Genomic DNA, 19,917 nt, shown 5'->3' with positions numbered 1-19,917 from the left:
CTTGTTTCCTTTTACTTATTTATTTGTATGGACCAGTTTACATGTTAAAACAGAACTTTTTTGTAGTGTGCTTGCCATTCTTGTACGTCACATGTACAATGAAATGTGCCTGAAATTGAAGTGATAGTCTTGTAATAACAATTGCGACGCTTAAGCTATATTTTTGTTCAGTAGAACAAGGTTGTATTGTAGCACTGTTGTATCTCCTTGCATCAGGATGTATTGTGTATTGTGCCTGTCGTCCACCTTTCCTTGGGTGGGAAAACACAACGTTTATTTTACTGAACAAACACTAGCAACATATTGCAACATATTGACTGACTTGAGAGTTGATAGATCAAGAGGTTACAGTACAAAGCTTCCAACTCGATTTACTACTTTGGCAAGTCAGGAAGAAAATTACGTTTATTGTCTGGTAAAAAAGAATTACAGCCCAGGCTTATTTACCCTGCCACTAGGGGGCGATTGAGGCAGGTTGCCTTTCCTCTTATGGAAGCGGCTCCTTTTCCACTCGCGTACCTACCCGCTTGCCGTAGCCACAAAGGAGCCTGGGTAGTTGGACAGTGAAAGCGGCGGGAGCATAATATTTATCCTCAGATTCAATGTCCGCTAGTTATACTGAACTTTAATTAAGAGTGTAGTATTATAAATGTAGGTGTATAAATAAGGCGTAAGTTAAGTAAAACCAGAGTTGTTCGATACATAATACCGCTCTCTCGCTCTCTGTTAACGTCTTGTTTTTTTGCTTTTTAAAGCATTCCCAGGTGTCTGGTTTGAACGGTTGTTTTTGGTTAGCCCGTTTTTAACGCTTCGGCAACAATGGCGAAGGTACAGGTGTTAAATGTGGCTGTCCTAGATAACCCGAGTCGCTTTGGAAACCCTTTTCAGTTCGAGATAACATTTGAGTGTATGGAGGACCTTCCCGAAGGTAGGTAACGTAAAGTAAAAATAGCGTAGTAAAGCTGAGTGTTGCTAACGTTACTTCTGTTTGCTTAACGTCACTAGAGATTGCTGAAAGCTAACGTTATCCATAGCTGTGTGCGCAGTTTAGCTACATTAGCTAACTTAACTCAAAGTTGGAATTTGTGTAAAGTAACGCAACGTTACAAGGTGATAGCAAAGTACTTTTACACAGGTTAAATGAATGTGTTCTTCGTGGTGGACACATCTTTAAGTTGTTCATTCAGTGTATGCCTTCCACGTCATTCCTAACGTTTAATGTTTCTCATTTAGTATTTTGAAACTAGGCATTTTTTATGGGTTATATAAATCCCACCAATAAGCATTAGGGGGTTGAAAACGTAGAGAGTAACGTTGAAGTCAGTGTTCTCGTTACTCTACTTTCACACGTAACGTTAGTCCAAACAATTGGTGTGAGTGCAACCTTTTGAGTGTCAATTCACTATTACATTGTACTTTGTATATTACTTTTGCTGTGTTCTTTATTGTTCATGGTAGCATGTGGATTATTAGTCATACATTAAATGGATATTGAATATAACGTTACACAATAGCTTTGCAAAAGTAATGCATTCCCTTGAATATTTTGATCTGTATTTCTTGCTATGGAAAGTGAAAGCAAAATCACTTGTGGTATGATTTGTAAAAATGCGGAAAAACATTTACCTACTGACTGTATTTGATGAGCTTTATCCAGGTAGTGTGAGTATTTTTACTAGATTATTGACAAATATGATTAGTCTGTTATCAATAACTTTTGTTCATCACCTAACTGATAAATGAACTAATTGTCTCAACACTACGTTCACTACACACTACTATAAATTAGCATTTAATAGTGAAACATAACTTCTTCTTTTTTGTAGACCTGGAATGGAAGATCATCTACGTTGGCTCAGCGGAGAGTGAAGAGTACGACCAAATCCTCGACTCCGTCTTGGTCGGCCCGGTGCCTGCTGGGAGACATATGTTCGTGTTTCAGGTGTGTTTGGTTCCGGAAAACTAACTGAAATAGTGCTTTGTTTTGCTTTAGCCATATAGTATATACTGGGAACAGTAACATCATAATAATTTGTTATTACACTTTTCAGAGATGGCAATTAGATCCTCTTTGCATCCTCGCCTTTTAAAAACAGTTGTTTTTCCTCTCCTGCATAGCTTTCTAATTGTGCACATATCAGGTTGAATGATCAGAAATTACAAACAGACACTTTTACATCGTTCAACAACGAGGAGACTATACTGCAGTTCCCCATCACAACCTGTTCATCTGGTGGTTGTTTTTCCGGCCATAAAACTGGTTGAGATGCTGTATGTAAAGAAAGTGACTACGAGAATTAGCCTCTGGTCTATATTAGCTCATTGCAGATGTATCTTTATCAGTAAATATGGCAACTGATAAACAACAAGAAATTATGGTAATGCCAAAGATGTGATTTGAAAATGTGTTGCCTTTTAATTTTGTCATCCAGAGAGTAGAGACAAGTTTATTTTTTTACTATATAATGTTCTGCCCAGTTCACATCTTGGTCAAATTGTTTTAAAAAAATGTAGGGAACCTTACCAAAAACTATTGAGTTCTGTAAAGAAACTTTCATTATTGGGTTTTTGAAACTCTCAAATATCAATATCAGATTTCTTCAAAAGCCGTTTCAGTGAAGTAAAACCACTCTTTATGTAATTCTTTATGTTTATAGCCTACTAACAGAGTCTCGTGTCTGAGCATGTAGCTCAGCAGGATCGTCTCAAGTCTGATTAATGTTATACAGAACCATAAACCATAAATCTTTACGGTGCAGGATCAGCCAGACATTATAGGGTCTATGCAAACATATTTTGAGTATTTTATAATTGTTAAAAAATAAACTACGGCCATGTCAAAATATGTTACGTTAAACAACATGGCATATAACTTTAATTTGCATTATGTTGTTCTGCTCGTTGATTTCACTGCATTATCTGTAGCTATTAATTCATCAATGTTTTGTGGAAGTACTGTACGGACCCTTTTGGTAAACAAACCCTGTTATAATCTATTTATAGACAAATAGTCCAAATAGACTGACTGCATTTTTACAAGCTTATCTTTCATACTGACTGGTTTTGTTTAATCATTTCACGACCCTGGTGCCACCATCAGCATTTGACAAGTCGACAGTTGCTTTATATTTGTGTTTCTTGTAACAGTTGCTTATGAAAGTTGCTTTATAGTTGTGTTTCTTGTAACAGTTGCTTATGAAAGTTGCTTTATATTTGTGTTTCTTGTGACAGGCCGATGCCCCAAACACCGGATTGATTCCTGAGAGCGATGCTGTCGGTGTGACTGTCGTGCTGATTACCTGCACATACCGCGGCCAGGAGTTCATTCGCATCGGTTACTATGTGAACAATGAATACACAGAACCAGAGCTTCGGGAAAACCCACCGATTAAGCCAGACTACACACAGGTCAGACGAACGGTTGACTTCTAATGCTTATTTCACACTTTGATTACTGATGTTTGATTACTGATGTCAGGCTGAAGAAGACGTTTGAAGGAATTTTGCAACGAAAGATGCCTCAAAAATACACAATACAATCGTCACAAAAGACTGTATACACTACTCAAACCTAAGAAGAATGTTAGTTTCTTTGTGTTAACCATGAAAACAGCAAGAACAGTGGTAGTCTTATAGCAGCACGGTGCACTGAAACATTGCAGAATGAAAGCTGTTGCACTTTGGAACACATTGTTTGGTCCTTCAACAATGAAATGTAATCCTATCAAATTCCCGTGGTTATATAACTACTCTGTGAACGATGTTCTGAATTCAGATAGTAACTTTCTGTAGTTGTTTGTTGATTATTTTTGGATGAATATCATTTGGCACCTTTGTACTATCTTCTTGCCCTGAGTCTAGATATTAGCAATATGTTCATTAGCTGCAACTAATGGAAAATTAATCAGCCCTCTGGGGAAAAGGTTTTTTTCAAATTTGGACCGATTGTTTCCATTTTGGTTGTAAAATGTGTCCGCAGACATTTTATATTTGTCTTAGTCACAGTTGTGTAATGTAATTAGATGATATGGTTAAATTGTCTAAACTCTCATTATTTACACTTAAAAACCACATTGATATTCAGATGTTATAAAAATAACTGAAAGTATTTATCTATCTTTCCATCCTCCAGCTCCAGAGAAATATTCTGGCATCAAACCCACGAGTGACCAGGTTCCATATAAACTGGGAAGGCTGTGCAGAGCGAATGGAGGACTGTGAAAACGTGGATCCCTCGTCAAACTCCATGCTTCCTCCGTCTTGTCTCCCAGGCAAGGCCCCGCCCTTAGGGATACTACCTGATAACTCCATGGACTGCTTATAGAGACGACCCCCAGCCCCAAATGTGATAACTCACAGCAGGAAACCTTCATTTTTGAAGAACGCCTCTGGACATTTTAGTGTGGATGTACAGACATCTTTGCCTTACAGCTGCCATTATTTACCTGAGAAATGAACTCTTATCTTGAACTCCAGTTAAGTGTTTGATTCCGAGGAAGATTAGAAGCATCTCACACCTATGAAAGCAATATCGAACTAGTTTAACTCATGGAATGGAGAAAGGTTACTGTGGAATGATGCAGCTGAACTGAAAGCAAGCTGATGTGTGATTCAACTTCCTTTCTTTCGTTGGTGCAGAACTCACTTTTACTCATATAAGAGGATTTCATCACTGAAGCAATAGGCAAATACACTGCAATATATTGCCGTACAGGAATTTGATATTCTGCCATCATATTTGTGTTCAAATTTATTTTGCACTTAAACCTTTTCCCACTTAGATTGTTGAGTTTTGGATGGGCTCCATCGCTTTCTCCATGTTTTGTTTTGTTTGCATCTGTGTGTTCCAAATTAAAAAAAACATTGTATTAGTCATGTGAATGTCTGTGTGATAGAGACAACTATGTTCCTCCTTATTACATGTCTTATTTTGTCTTTTTTCAAATGAGATCACAGAAGCAAGGAAACAAAATACAAACCACTTTTGTACGTGTCCACCTTGTTAAGAATGTACCAAGCAATTCCCTTTTATTTTTTTCATGATAAGGTTAAAGACAACAAACTGCCAACTATGTAACACAAATATCACTGTGAGTGTCCTGTTATATTTTCACATTTTACTAAAAATAGCCTGTGTTAACGTCACACCCAATCACAGATCGCTCGGGTAAAGGGGAGGCTAGGCTACAGACCTGGCTCTGGAAGAGACTACTCTGCAAATAAGATTGCGATCGCGAGATGCGACAACGTTTTATTTGTATCGTGCACCGAAACTCAGCCTGATAAATACAAACAGCTGATAATTTAAAGTAAATGAAAAAAAAACACAATTACAGTTATGGGCGTATTGGCTACTAGCAAGTCTGTGAGGCGGGACTAAATAATTTGACAGACGAATTGCATCAATGTAATGTCTGGATGCGTTGGTGCTTAGCCAATCAGCGCTTCAATTGAGACTTGTGTCGCGTGAGGATCTGTGTGTGTAGCCAATCAGAGCCAGTGGGAGGCGGGACCCGGTGGATGGATGACTGGAGTTTCCCTTGCGGTCTGAAGATTAATGGAAGGGGTCTGTTGATCTTAGGAATCGACTATCAGATGGTCGGTCCCAGGAAACCGTTGCACTTGATGCCTGGTTTAGAAACGAATGGAGAGAGATCCGTTTGAAATCACCAACAGCGGAAACAAAGAATAACCTGGACACCACTTTTATCCAGGTCTCAAGTGAAAAGGCCTGCCGACACAGAGATAGCACCTGGTTTAGTTCAGGCCAGGAGAAGACAGCGAGGGACGCTAACAGCTAACGCTACGAGCTAACGCTAGCTCGTTCGTGAACGTTAGGGAGAAAACAGCTTTCGACGATCTGTCTCGTGCGCCGGACTGGCTTTTGGATAAACCAAGTCTCTGGAAATAACGGACAGCCGAGTTACCGGGTTACCGAGTTACCGGGGCTCGCTTGTAAATCCACAAGCTAACGCTACAAAGCTAACATCCCCTGGTCCATCTCTGCTAGAGGCAGCTAGCTTAGCTAACCCGAAGCGTCAGTATTAGCTGCAGGCTTGTGTGTGTATATACTCGCTTGGTTGGGAGTTTTTACGAACTCCTCGAGGAGGGGCATTTGGAGGAAATATATTTACACACGGTAGTCAATAATGGTAGCTAGCAGCTAGCTGTCAGCGTCATTGAGCCCCAGCGACTGCGTTAGCGGTGTAGCATCACTCATCGACTTGTAAAGGAAGACTCAGTCTGAGCCCAGGGACTCCACCATCAGCCTGCTATCATGGGCAACACGCCCACCGCAAAGAAGGGCAACGAGATGGAGAGCGGTGAGTACCCTTTACCCGCAGCTACAGCAGCTAGCCATGTCATGCTATGTTGCTATTTCCTGTTTCCCATAATGGCACCTATATAAAGACTCCCAACATGTCACCTGTATACTGCAGCAAGGCCAAGGGACCCTACACACTGACCCCATGTAATAGTGCTTTTGACACCCTATTCTTATATGCAGAATTAGCTCAACTTTGCTGGTTTGTCAACTCAAGATGAAGCCCTATGAAAGTTGCCTTTCACCTCCACATATACTCTTCAAACTAGCTGTTGTACTGTGTCACTGTGTTCATCTCAGCAGCAGAGGATGTTATTCATTCTCGCTGCCGATTCGGTGGGAAAGCTCGTGATTTAAAAGCCTCAGGTTATATTGAGAAGAGCCAGCGAGGATGACAACAACCATCCTTATACAACAGTCATAGGTTTCCTCATGTTCCTTTGTTTCAGATGTTTTCATTCCCCTACTCTCATAAGGTTAAATGCTACAACAACATTGCAAACATAAACACTCATGTGAGGTTTTTCCTGTGCACTTTTAATAAAGTAAAAACAAATTATTCCTCTGTATACAAAAAGCTTTGTTTTGAGATGCACATATTTTGGGATGTTTTAGAAGGTGTTGTGTTGAATCTTAATGCAACGTGGACCCGAGCATCGAGTCCCACAGGCTGCGTCTGACAGTAAGTGAGTAGAGGGGAGTTGGTTGTTATCGGAGAAGGTAAAAGCCACCAGGACGGGGTCATATGATGCACGAGGGTGATGCTCTCCAGGCAGAAAACTTGGGAGTTGAGGAGTCTCTTGAACATCATGTGATGAGCAGCATTTAGAACAAGGGCTCTTGTATGCGTCACTGTGCGCGTGTGTTTGTGTGCAAGACAGTGAAGAAGAGATGCCCCGCTTATGCCAATTGTTTTTTTTTTGGGCTGTTGTTTCCCAAAACTTTTCATTATGTTGATGAGCTTCTCACACGTCGGATCAGTTTTTCCCCACTATAATAACACGTTTGTATAAGCTAGCAAAATAAAAGACACTTATTTACATTGATCCTCAGAGTTTAACTGCTAAATTAGGGACACCGATAATCCTATTAAACGCTTGTTAACTCAAATAGTTTTGGTTTCCTTGGGATCACCGGCCTCAGAAAAGGCTGCCGTGGACACCGTTTTATGGTTTTATCCACGGCACCATGAATAACGCTCAAGTGTGCAAAGTCTGAGAGCAGGTATCTGCAAAATGAGTGTCGGCTCCTCGTTGCTGGTAGAGAGTATGTGTGAAGAATGGCTTCCAGTCCTTCTGTAATGTAAACTCATCCCTATTCTGACTCACTGGATGTAGACTGTGGGTATAAGCCTGTCGCTACGTTTCAGCCGGCGTTCCCCTCCCCTTCCGCTGTTTGCGTTATCTATTTTCGCGAGGACACCCAAGACCATTGTATGTCTTTTTAGACCAATCACAAACAAGCCACTGAACCCCCCCCAGAATGATAATGTGCGGAGCGAGACCTTTGTGTAGCGCTGACACAGCGCTGTGGAGATAGGACTGGCTATGCAAGACTAACCCATCACTGATAATCCTTTTGTAACAAGACCCATGACTCTCAGGTGTTGTAGCACAGAGGTTTGTTTGTTTTTAATGCTCAAGAAGTCATGTCTATTGGTGGATTAGTAGGTTAGAAGACAAAGCAGACACTCCTACACTGGAACATTTGTTTAGATGTCATGCTTCACATCCTTATCAACCTGATCACTGCAGGTCCACCCTGATATCCGGAGACCAGGGGTCCAGAGCCCACACAGAGGGGCGTCATTTTCCACAGAGCAGCTAGATATGAAGGACAACATGGCAGCCTGTTTTTCTTTCTACAGACAGAGAACGTGTGGAGACTGAGAGCTTGTTGTGGTGCGCAGGGTCTCTTTCCACTGGAGTTTCCAGGCTGGAGAAGACGAGCGCAGAGTGCTAGTATACAAAGCGGATTTCTGCCCCACGGGAGGAAGCGGGGCGGATAGACACTCTGTGAACGGCAGCAGGAAGTCAAGGAGCAAGGAAGGTCCAGCCCAGGCTCTTCACATTTGCTCATCGCCTCCACTACTCTTGATAAACCAAACACAGCCAGCCGGGACAGCTTGACGTTTTGGCCCTCACGGCGTTGTTGGTCTCACATTTTTCTGGATTTCCCCGCTTGTTAGAACCTCCAGGACACACTGCAGGTTTGAGACTCTGCACTGGCTGTCAGCGGGCTTCCTCCTGCCTTGTGGGATGTCTGTCATTCACAGGCTGGCAGGAAGGCTGTTTCACCGAGCCGGGCCCTGTCTAGGGGACACGGGCGGTGGGGAAGGCAGACATGGCCAACCACAGGATGAGCTAGAGGCTTGCTGCTGGTGTGAGTTTTCATTCTGGAGCTGGACAGAAGCATGGGTCAGGTAGTAGTCCATGCTTTTTGTCCCGCTAGCTTAGCCAGTCACAGGCTGAGCTCAATCTTATACGTTTAACAGAGATAATCAAGCTGTTTTTTTGTTTTTTGTTACTAAATTCATATCATGCCCTGGTGAGTTGAGTGTCTACTGGCCTTGTATACAAATAGACACACAGAGCAGCCTGTTGTTTGTCTCTTCTCTGTGGCCTATTGTTCCCCAGTTACAGTTCAAAGGAAGGCATCTCCCAGTTACTGTGGAAGTGTCTGTCAGGCACCGTTCTGCACAGCATAACACTATCCGCCTTAAACTAATACGCAGTGTAATAATGAACCTATCCAAACAGACGTGTACCTTATTTTTTGGGGGTATAAAGCTCTTGTGTTATTGTCTTTCTCACTGGTCGGGCTCTTTCAAATCTGTCTGAGTGTTTCATGGCGTGGAAATATCTTCATGTACTTCACACACTTCCTTAACATGCCGTGTTATGACATACGGGATTGTTGTGTTGAATCTTTTGTGTTTTTTGAATTGCACCTCGTATAATGAGGTGGCACCCTGTCAAATTGCAACTCCCTTAATCTATAAATAGCCGCGTGGCTCACGTCCTGCCCCTGCTCCGCACGCAGCTGGTTTGTGTATCAAAAAAAAAAAAAAAGGGGGCAGGTCTGTATTTGGGATCGCTCATCACTTCCTGTCTCCAGTTTTAAAGGGGCTTTGTCACAAGCCCTGCACTGATTACCAGTGGACTTTACTGTTGAAGCGCCAATCAGCCACCTCAGATAAGCTCACAGCACTGAGTTGGCAAGTTGACACACTGCCAGGGAACAATCCTGAGATGCAGAAATCCAGCAGCAGCAGCGGCAGCGACAGGAGCAAACGTTGAGGATGGAGCTCAGTGATCGGTAAAGGAACAGTAGTTTCCTTTTTGGATTCTCACAGCAACAACGGGCGTAGTTGTAGTCCTTGTCTTTGTAAAGCTGCAGCTGCATTTACAGCCGGTGATACTGAAATCTCTTGTTCTCTGCGGGAAAATCAAGCTGTAGCACACAATAGTGTCATGCATCAAGCCTTATCTATCTGACTCTAAAACAACACATAACAAAGTAGACGCACAGTGACAAATATCCGTTAGCTTTTAGCCTCCCACCATTGAAACTTATGGACAGGACGTTAAAAGATAACCAACTATTTATGACTAAAATAACAATTTGATAACAGGCTCTACACTAAATACTTAACCTGCTCAAGTTTAGTTTGCCACGACCATACAGCTTCACTTTTTTTGTGTATATGTATGAAATACACTGTGACCTATAAAAACAAAAAGTAAGACACACAATGAGACGGATGGATGCACCTACGTTACCTGGCCTTCACATCCATGTGAATCGGGTATCAAAGCTTTAGAAAAATCAATTTAAGCCGATATTGCAGCTGTGATATGGTTTCATTGTCATTGCAAAACATATTTAAATGGTTATAGTGCGAATTTAAAAAAAAAGGTATATATTTTTTCCTTTAAATCTGTAGAATATGATGTGTAGGTCAGGGCATCTCTGCAGCAAAGCAATATATAATTTAAAATGTTTGTTTTTTTGACAACATTTTGCCTTTTAGCCTTAACAATTAATGCGCCTCCTGCAAGTTGCCAGTATTGCGCTGATGACTACTAATTGATTTCTCACCTTCTACACACATGAGAACACCTTCCAGGTTCACATGCAGCTCTGTTTGCGCTCTGACTGATTTTATTCTCGTGCACCACACGGGGGGGACGCATGCTTTCTGAACGAGGCCCGGTGATGCCTGGGACCCGGTTTGGCACGCTTCACAGTTAGATATCGGTCCGCTCGCCCTAATATAACCCCTCTGTTCCTGCGTCAGAGTGGGCCAGCGACGCCCAGGGGAAGAGATGCAGGATTGATTTTTGGAGAATTGATTCGGCACTGGCACTACATGGACTCTCTGTTGCATTTGGGCAGGGTGGAAAAAAAAAGTTAAAGTTTCACTTTGGTCTGTGTGTTCCTGATTTGCAAAAAAAAAAAAAACATCCCGATCAGCTGGCAAATGTGAGATCTGATTGGTTCTGCTAATTAGGGAAGGTTTCTAGAATCTAGATGTGTCTCGCTCATCTCAAAGCTCTTCACTTAGGCCTAGTTTTCCAAAGGACTTCCTCTCTGGGTTGGATAAATGTACCAGCTAGTGTTTTACGCTCCTCCCCCTGGTGATTATGCCTCTGTTTGGATCAATATATATAGCCTGTGTGTGTGTGTGTGTGTGTGTGTGTGTGTGTGTGTGTGTGTGTGTGTGACATGGGAGGGAACGGCAGAGTACTTTGTGTACAGAATAAATATTGATACAAACCAAAGCAAGGGTCCAATTGATCTGTGTGAAACGGGAGCAGCGCTGGTCTGACTGCACACTGGATGTGGAGGCTACTCTCTGAACTTGGTCCCCAGCAAAGTGACGGTCACAGCAAAGACTGAAGACGCTCTCACCCTCCCCCCCACCCCTTGCTGGTGAGGACACTTGACCCCCGTTTCTGTGGATGAGCGGGGCTGCTCATCTGAACCCGGGTGCTCTCGGAGGGGAAGGAAAGGTCATGAGTCAGTGACTCCGGAGGAAAGGGGCCAAGGAAAGAAGAACAGGGCGGGGGGGCTAATGTGTGACAGGAAGAGCTCCAGAAGGCATGCAGGAAAGAGGGAGTCATCCTCGCGCTCGAGTGAATCGGGGTCACGCTCGGCAGATGCTGCAGCACCAGAGGTACCCATAGACATCCCGGATGGTAAGGACATTTTGGGGGGTTACGGGGTGAGTTGAGCCCGAGGTGATCACCTGAGAGCATTCCTCACAAGACAGCTGTTGATTTTTGCCGGTTGGCTCCCAGCTGCTTTTTGCAGCACCCACGTCTTTGGTCTGAGCCTCTAATAGCCCCATGCGTGGCTTTATCTGCTCGGAAGTGGGAGTTGAGCAACTTTCTCTGGAAATGTTTTCTCCCTTGTTGACCGGTCTGCCTTCAGAGCTCTCTGGGAGCAGCGGTGCTCTCGAACATGTTTACGCGAACTTTGGTCTCCGCCGCTCTTGCTGGCTTTCTCCCGTCCTATTGTTGGAGCTGCCGGTCTTTGGGGAATTTGCAGGAAATCACATTAGCGAGAGGAGGATTAAGCCTTCGTGTACTTTTTCAAGTGTGTGTGTGTGTGTGTGTGTGTGTGTGTGTGTGTGTGTGTGTGTGAGATGCACAATTTCTATGTAGATCGTTGCAATTTTCTTCAACGTTTTTTGATATTTATCTCAGTTTTCTCATTCAAACAGGTCCAAAAGCCCATTAGTTTTAAATATTAATATCCAAAAGTTGCTGATTACATTACTATGCTTGTTCAGTATTGACAGCTGTCTGCCTTACTTTAAACTGTGACCTTGGCTTTTGTTTTGCATCGATTTATCGAGGCAGATGGACATCCACGTCCTGAATAGCTTAACATAGCTTGTTTGTTTTTCAGTTGTTAATACATTAGTATAAATACTTTATATTAGTACTGATGTCATCAGGGTTGGAAATTAACTTTTTAACACGTGTCGTGCTCTTTCTTTATATTTACTGTAGTAATCAAAGACCCTAAATCAAAACTATCTTCCTTTTTGTCGACAGTAGATTTTAAATTACAACCTCAGCTATTTGGTTTCCTGGATACCAGTAGAAGAGGCTGTGCTCTATCATCTGCTCGGGCAGCTAGTGTCCTCACAACTAGTACACAGATACTAAGGGAGGAATGAGGAAGGACTGGTTATCTCCATGTTCCCACAGAGCACCGTGATCATCACCATAAAGATAAGGGCAGGAAAATGTATGGTCAGGTATGTGTGCCAAGCTGTCGATCTCTGGTCTGGGTCTGTCGGTCTATAGCGGCGGAACGTGTGCGCGTGCGTGCGCGTGTGTGTGTGTGTGTGTGTGTGTGTGTGTGTGTGTGTGTATTCACACTGTTCAGTGTGTGTTTTTAATTGCCGTGTCTTAACAGGTGCAGGTTACTTCTAAAGGCATTGTGGCATCAGGTTAAACTGCACTCCTAGCATTGATCCATACCTCCTTGGAAAAGAACTGTGTGCACATTCGACTTTGGCCCGTAGTGCAGCAGCACTGGGTTCTGTGGTGTGGGCCGGTGGCTGCATCCGGCACCATGACTGAACAGCAATGTCTCCTAACTCTCGACTCTTTTGAGTCATCCCTGTGTAGCGTTGGCTTTACGTTTGAGGCTGGTGATCTCGTCTCTAGAAGGATTTCTGTGTGTGTTTTTTTTTTTTTTTTTTTTTTTTATCAAGCCGTCCCTGGTCTGCTGCAGAGAAGCATCCCCACATCGCGATGCAGTGGCAACACCATGAATTGTTTTTTCTTTTTGGGGATGATGGGATGATGTCCGGTGTTTGGCTCGCTGAACATAGCATTTAGTTTTAGACCATGGAACCTTTTTTTTCTTCCACTTTGTTTCAGAGGCTCTCACACGGCTCCTGGCAGACTCTATAGCTCAAATGTCATGTGCTTTCTCTTTGCCGCTGTGACTCGTGAAGCCTTTGTGTGCGTGATGTCTCCCATCTCAGCCAAGAACCCTGTAGCTTAAGGCCTCATGGTCGCCTCCTCCATCACTAGTACCTGGCTGCCACAGACTCTGCTTTTGAGGCAAACCTGCACCAGAAACAGCTACAGCTGCGTCCGATCTACTCTGTTGTTTTAAATGTTGCTGTACTCAACTCCGCCATGAGTTGTTGTTGTGGTGTGTCCTTTTGTTTTCATTCGTCAAAGTCAAGGAAAGTGACTCAGCAGCAGTTGGAGCTTGCACAGTCAGGTGCACCTTAACCTGTAATTACCTGTCACACCTTGCTTTAATAAAGGGGATCTCTTATGTGGCTTCTCAAAGCAAATTGTCTGCTTTTGTGATCATTTAGGCGAGGTATAGCAACAACCAATTATTTAACTAATCGTCACTTTTTGTATTTGTTCTTGTACTTTGAATTAACTGGTAGAGATGTGTTCTATGTGGGTAAACTGGTTTATTATTACCGTGAGCAGAATGTGTTTAGAGAAACGTTCGCCTGAGTTTACTTCAGCCTCATGCATCCTGCGTGTTCTTCTCTGCGCTCACACACACACACATAGACCTACGCGTTATGTTCTTCTCTATGGGTGATTAGTTGTGGTGACGTGTTATTCAAAATCCTGTAAGTCTGAGCTCGTACAAACCGATGGACTCTCTCTAATGAATACGCACTCTGTTTTCCTAATTACAGTGAAGGAGTTTCTTGCCAAAGCCAAAGAAGATTTCCTGAAGAAATGGGAGAATCCAGCACAGGTGAGAGAGTGAACGAGAATTACTTCCCTTTGCCTGTGAAATCATCGTCACTTTCATTCTGTTATGATTCCGTCAGTGTCGTGTTTTGCTTGTATTGTTAGTGTGATAGTGCATTTCATAATACATCTTGAATCAGCTTGACCTCCGTACTCCGACTCGTGGAAGTAGTTCTGCCCATGAGCAAATCATTTCCTCTTTATTTTAGAGGAGCAGTGCACCCTCTGCTGGGCTAATGTGAAACACCTGTGTTTGTGTTTGTGCACCTCTTATGTAGATTCACATGAAAACAGGAATTCTTTTGTAATCATTTGTTACAGACACATGTTAATGGAGGTATTATTGAGGAGGAACGGTGAACTAAAGTAGGGCTTTTCATGGTATGTTGCTGTTGTTGTTGTTGTTGTTGTTGTTGTTGTTTACCTCTTCCTCTTCTACCCCTCAGCAAACTGCTGCGTTGGACCACTTTGAGCGTTTGAAGACCTTAGGCACTGGTTCGTTTGGCCGAGTCATGCTGGTCAAACACAAAGAGTCGGGCCAGCATTTTGCCATGAAAATACTTGACAAACAGAAGGTGCAGTACTTTTAGGCTTTCAAGAGAGCTAGTATGCTCATTTACAGTATACATGTGAATGCTTAACCTTTGTTTCTGACATGATATAGATGTTGTTTTTGAAGAAATTGTATTAGTAGGTATAGCTGGACTTTGACAGTCACTCTGAAAGAGTGTTTTTATGAGCACTTTAAACCAGAGAGACACAAATAACCCATATGTACTATCAAGTATACAGCCTAGTGGTGATCACAAAGTGGCAACATTCAGGAAACGAGACGTGTATTTAACCCACCGATCGGACAAATTGTAAGTCATCCCCAGTGAAAGGTTTCAGTCATCTCTCTTATCTGTGACATCTCGCTGGAGAAGCTACAAGTGGATCTTCTGATCTTATAAATATCATGAAGATCACTTTGTTCTAAAAAAGAAAAGTTCAAATGTCCTAAAGTGCCATGAAGCTAGTGTCCAGTGTATTCCCACTGAAGGACGGCCTGTTTTTATAGACGTAGTGTCTGACGTAGATGAAGTCTTGCATGGGGATGTTCAAATGTTAGTTTAGTAATGTTAAGATGTCAGAATGTTGGTAGAAGACTGCTGGCACAAGTAGTGATCCTCTTTTTGTTGTTTCTATAATGATGTTTTGTCCCGATCCCTCCTAGGTAGTGAAGCTGAAGCAGATTGAACACACACTGAACGAGAAACGTATCCTGCAAGCGGTCAGCTTTCCCTTTCTGGTGCGGCTGGAGCACTCTTTTAAGGTGTGCATTAAACTGTTAATCCGGTTGTCTTCTCGCCGTGTTCACCTCATGTCTTGTGTGCGTGCTTTGCTCGCCAAATTAAGATTTTTGCTCGTGTCTCTCCAGGACAACAGTAACCTGTATATGATAATGGAGTATGTACCCGGCGGCGAAATGTTCTCCCACTTAAGGAGAATCGGTAGATTCAGGTGAGCTGACTTTTAGGCCACTCCCTACATTTTTTCTACGCACCACTGCTTGATTTAAATATTGTGCCCGCTGTGTGTTTTGCAGTGAACCACACGCCCGCTTCTACGCGGCCCAGATTGTACTGACCTTTGAATACCTTCACTCGCTGGATCTCATCTACCGAGATCTGAAGCCGGAGAACCTGCTCATCGACCAACAAGGTTACATACAGGCAAGGATTGCACCTTTTTGTTCTAGTAGCCATCAGCGACGGTTATGTTGCACTGGTCTCCGTGCTCCTGTGTGTGTGTGTGTGTGTGTGTGTGTGTGTGTGTGTGTGTGTGTGTGTGTGTGTGTGTGTGTGTGTGTGTGTGTGTGTGTGTGTGTGTGTGTGTGTGTGTGTGTGTGTGTGTGTGTGTGTGTGTGTGTGTGTGTGTGTGTGTGTGGTCAGTGCTCAGAGCTGTGCACTCTGTTCCTCAGGTAACAGATTTTGGATTCGCGAAAAGGGTGAAGGGCCGAACCTGGACGCTTTGTGGCACCCCGGAGTACCTGGCACCAGAGATCATCCTCAGTAAGGTAGGCGTTCTCGACACGGGACTTCATTAAGGGAAGCCGCTCCAGTCTCATCGAACATCGGGGCAATTTATTGTCTACTGTCCGCCGTCAACACTCTTTTTGTTTGAGGACAGGATGTGACGGCCCTTTTTATTTCCTGCGTGTTTTCCAGGGTTACAATAAAGCAGTGGACTGGTGGGCTCTGGGAGTGCTGATATACGAGATGGCTGCTGGTTACCCCCCCTTCTTTGCTGACCAGCCTATTCAGATTTACGAGAAGATTGTATCAGGGAAGGTGAGTTGAGATAAGCCGACCCAAAATATAATTTTTGTAAGTAGTTTGATTGTTCCAGCACAACGCGGTGCATTTTAAACATCCTTAATTCACACCAGTGCTGTTTTCGGCAGGTGTGGGAAGAAAAAAGTTCATCACTCCCAATTATATGAAGAGGGTTGTTGTGGTTGTGTGACACATTTGCAGTTTAAGATTAAAATTGTAAAGATTAAAAGTCAAAGGTTAATTGTCCAATCATGTAACTTCTGCTTCCTGTATCAAGTGGATTCTCCTGATTCTCATGTTCCTCTTACTATTGGTTTCTCTGTCCTTTGCAGTGAAATATGAGTATGTGAAATACTCTTTATGTATTTCTACTGAAGAATCTTTACCCGTTTCTCTTGGGGGGACATTCGCATAGAAATAACTGACACGCGTCACAGATTTGTTTCATAGTTTATTAGCTACACACTGACGTCACACAGTTTAACAAGTCACCAGGGCATTGGAGCAACACAACAACACAACAAGCCTCTTGTTGACTTTTGCATCGAAGCTAACGTCAGGCAGGCCAGTTTTGCACCTCTGGCTTTTGTCCACGGCCGTTACTCAACGGTGGTGGGGAAGCGATAGCAAGCAGTGGAAGGCTAAGTGACCCTGTGGGCTAACATGACTAACGCATTGGAGAGGTCAAAGGAAAGTGAAGTAGTGCAAACAAGCAGAGGTGCCACAACCAGGACAGTCGCATCCAAATTCCACACTAGTGGGCACTACGCACCACTCACAGGCTTGCTAACCTACCGTGGTAATATTAATAATAATAGCTTTATTGGTAGGCCAGAGTCCTGCAGTGTGTTTACAAATGCTAGCATGAGGTATAACACGTTGGGTTTGAGAACACGCACTCAAGCTGCTTTCGCTGTTTGCAGGTCCGCTTTCCCTCCCACTTCAGCTCCGACCTGAAGGATTTGTTGAGAAATTTGCTGCAGGTGGACCTGACCAAGCGCTTTGGCAACCTCAGGAACGGAGTCAACGACATCAAGGGCCACAAGTGGTTCGCCACCACCGATTGGATCGCCATCTACCAGAGGAAGGTGAGAGGGGCCAGCCTTTATACACCAGCAATGTGCTCAAAGTGATGCTGACAAGGGAAGATGGCTTTAATGTTAATGAGCCTTTGGTCAGTGGAAGTGTCTTTAGTCTACATCTGGCTACGGGCAATTTCACACCATCTGTGCTCCCTCTGCACGATGACATTGCATTGGAGACTAGTGGGGAAATGTCTAAAACGCACAAAACGCGTGTTCCAGCTTTCTTATCTGAACACAGAAGCTGGTGGATTCAGTGGAATTACAGCAGCACCGCAACGTACCAGAAGTGGAACCGACCATGTTTTGGTCCACATAATCCCAGGTTTATTTGTATAAAATTTCAATCACAGCTGTCAAAGGGTTTCACAAACCCTTCCTAACCTTGGACTCATCAGGAAAATGATGCAGAGAGAGGGGAACCCCCCCCCCCCCCCCCCCCCCCAAACCAACCAGGGCAGTCAGGCATGTAATGAGCACTGACAGCGAGCAGACAAAGGTTAAATGCAGACCATAGACACAATATGTAGAATAAACACAATGATAACGTGTGATTTAAAACACACAGGTTTAATCATTTTTATTTTTTCATGTCGATATTTCTTTTCTCTGCCTGCGTTGAACACCAATGACTCCAGCAAGTTCATACTTTTTTTTTTTCATGCAGTTTTTCAATAATTCTGGGAAATCTAGGAAATTACCACTTAAATTAGAAATGGATGAGTTGGCTTGAGGGAAAGCGAATGACAGCACATGATCACCAAAGTAGTCCTGCAGTATGTCTTCCAAGTATTCACACATGATTTCTTGATTGCGTAACGCCTTTTACTCCCAAACTCATCAGTTACTTTGTACAACTCTAAACGAATACAAATCTACGTTCAGTTGTCTCTTTCCTCACCTGGGATCTATTCAGAGACATCCTGTAGGTTTATGTTGTTCCTGCCATGGCTTTGGTTCTCTGCATCATTCTGATGGATCGTCTTGTGTGTTTCAGGTGGAAGCTCCCTTTATTCCTAAGTGCAAAGGCCCCGGTGACACGAGCAACTTTGATGACTACGAGGAAGAGGAAATCAGAGTCTCCTTCACAGAGAAGTGTGCAAAGGAGTTTGCTGAGTTCTAGATTCCCACCACGAGTAGCGGAGAAAGAGAGAGAGAGAGAGAGAGGGAGAGAGAGAGAGAGAGAGAGAGAGAGAGAGAGAGACAGGGGTTTAGAAAGTAAAAGGGGGTCGAGAGGAAGGAAGGAAGCGCTAGGGTGGACTGCTAACTTGCTTATTTGTAATGACGACAACAATGTAACCCCCCCCCCGCCCCGCCCCCCATGGAAAGGTAGGCAAAGTGAAGAAAGATCCAACAGAACCAGCAGTGTTGCCTTTTCTGATGGTTTCTCAACTGTTACCGATTCATTTTAATTTCTCCCTCTTGTGTTTGTGAGCGCGGCTCGAGGAGAACAGGCACAGGTTGTGGCTGTCCAGCTATACTTGTATCTTTCTGATGGTGTAATGACATGTTTTCAGTCTTTGCAGGTTGAGGCATTGATTTTTTTCTGTTAAGGTACTGAATCTGCTAGGCTCCTTTTTTTTTTTTGTTCTTCTCTACAAGCTTCTCAAAGAGTGATCGTTGTATCTTGTCACCCTGGTCCCACCCCTTTCTTCCATCTCTCCATCCTGAATCTGTCCAAGCAATACCAAGTCCAACAGATGTGCCTATCATGATGCCAACTGGTTGGAAAACTGTGTCGAAAGCATTGGTGCAGAGCTTTGGCGACGGTGGCATCAGCCCTTGTGCCCGTTTTTGGTTTAAAGCTTGAAAAACTCTCTGCACCTGCCTTTTGTCTGCTAAATGTGGCATGCTTATTGGGTGGGTGATGCACTCGCTGCAGCCGAAGCAGTGGTGACCTCTTTTTGATCGGAGTGAAAATGATTTATGGTGAACTTCATCCACGTCTTGCTCCTTTTTTGGGGACCTGTGAGAAATGGTGAACCCTGAGGTTTGCATTTAAAGTCTGTCTTTCTCTTAGCTGAATTTATTAGAGCATTTTAAGAATCCTATTGGTGATCATTTTGTCCTCTTTATGTCAATCTCTGTGCTTGTGTGTTATTTAGTGCTCATGGGTGGGTTAAAAAGCTGTGGTTTAGCAGCAACTAACAATGTGGTCACACTCCTGACTATTGTTTATTTAATAAATATATATATAAATATAAATATATATATATATATTAATATATATATATATATATATATTAATATACATATATAAAACTCATTTACATCTTTTTCAAGATTGTCTCATAGGTGTGAAACTGAAATTAAGATTTCATAAATAAACAAATATATAAATTCTGCCAAATTTGCAAACTGAGAACATTGCAAAGTTTTCTGTATGTAACTATGACGGTGGTGGATTTTAATACGCAAAAAAAAAAAAGGTAGCAAAA

The 19,917-nt window shown here is 43.1% G+C and overlaps 2 protein-coding genes across 2 annotated transcripts; both read left to right on the top strand.

The window, feature by feature from the left end:
• Positions 1-566: 566 nt before the first annotated feature.
• Positions 567-4,812, top strand: asf1ba (anti-silencing function 1Ba histone chaperone). The gene is made up of 4 exons (XM_079177697.1): positions 567-928; positions 1,827-1,942; positions 3,232-3,408; positions 4,133-4,812. Exons 1-4 carry the CDS (start codon positions 820-822, stop codon positions 4,322-4,324), a joined length of 594 nt encoding a protein of 197 aa, XP_079033823.1. The 5' UTR covers positions 567-819; the 3' UTR covers positions 4,325-4,812.
• A 743-nt stretch (positions 4,813-5,555) lies between these two features.
• Positions 5,556-18,826, top strand: prkacaa (protein kinase, cAMP-dependent, catalytic, alpha-a). Its single transcript, XM_079177692.1, has 10 exons — positions 5,556-6,323; positions 14,022-14,083; positions 14,526-14,654; positions 15,296-15,394; positions 15,500-15,582; positions 15,668-15,794; positions 16,043-16,138; positions 16,290-16,412; positions 17,321-17,485; positions 18,477-18,826. The coding sequence occupies exons 1-10, from the start codon at positions 6,278-6,280 to the stop codon at positions 18,600-18,602; spliced, it is 1,056 nt and encodes a 351-aa protein (XP_079033818.1). The 5' UTR covers positions 5,556-6,277; the 3' UTR covers positions 18,603-18,826.
• The last annotated feature ends 1,091 nt before the right edge of the window (positions 18,827-19,917 follow it).

The sequence above is a fragment of the Pholis gunnellus genome (assembly GCF_910591455.1).
Source record: "Pholis gunnellus genome assembly, chromosome: 17".
Lineage (NCBI taxonomy): Eukaryota > Metazoa > Chordata > Actinopteri > Perciformes > Pholidae > Pholis > Pholis gunnellus.
Note: the sequence above shows the minus strand (reverse complement) of the source record. Positions and strands in the feature narration are given on the sequence as shown.

Bases quoted from the DNA above. Each gene is read 5' to 3' on its own strand.
- prkacaa (XM_079177692.1), top strand. From the start codon at position 6,278: ATGGGCAACACGCCCACCGCAAAGAAGGGCAACGAGATGGAGAGCG. The intron at 14,655-15,295 runs GTGCAGTACTTT...GATCCCTCCTAG, and splicing joins AAATACTTGACAAACAGAAG to GTAGTGAAGCTGAAGCAGAT. The intron at 16,413-17,320 runs GTGAGTTGAGAT...CGCTGTTTGCAG, and splicing joins AGAAGATTGTATCAGGGAAG to GTCCGCTTTCCCTCCCACTT.
- asf1ba (XM_079177697.1), top strand. From the start codon at position 820: ATGGCGAAGGTACAGGTGTTAAATGTGGCTGTCCTAGATAACCCGAGT. The intron at 929-1,826 runs GTAGGTAACGTA...TCTTTTTTGTAG, and splicing joins TATGGAGGACCTTCCCGAAG to ACCTGGAATGGAAGATCATC. The intron at 3,409-4,132 runs GTCAGACGAACG...TCCATCCTCCAG, and splicing joins TTAAGCCAGACTACACACAG to CTCCAGAGAAATATTCTGGC.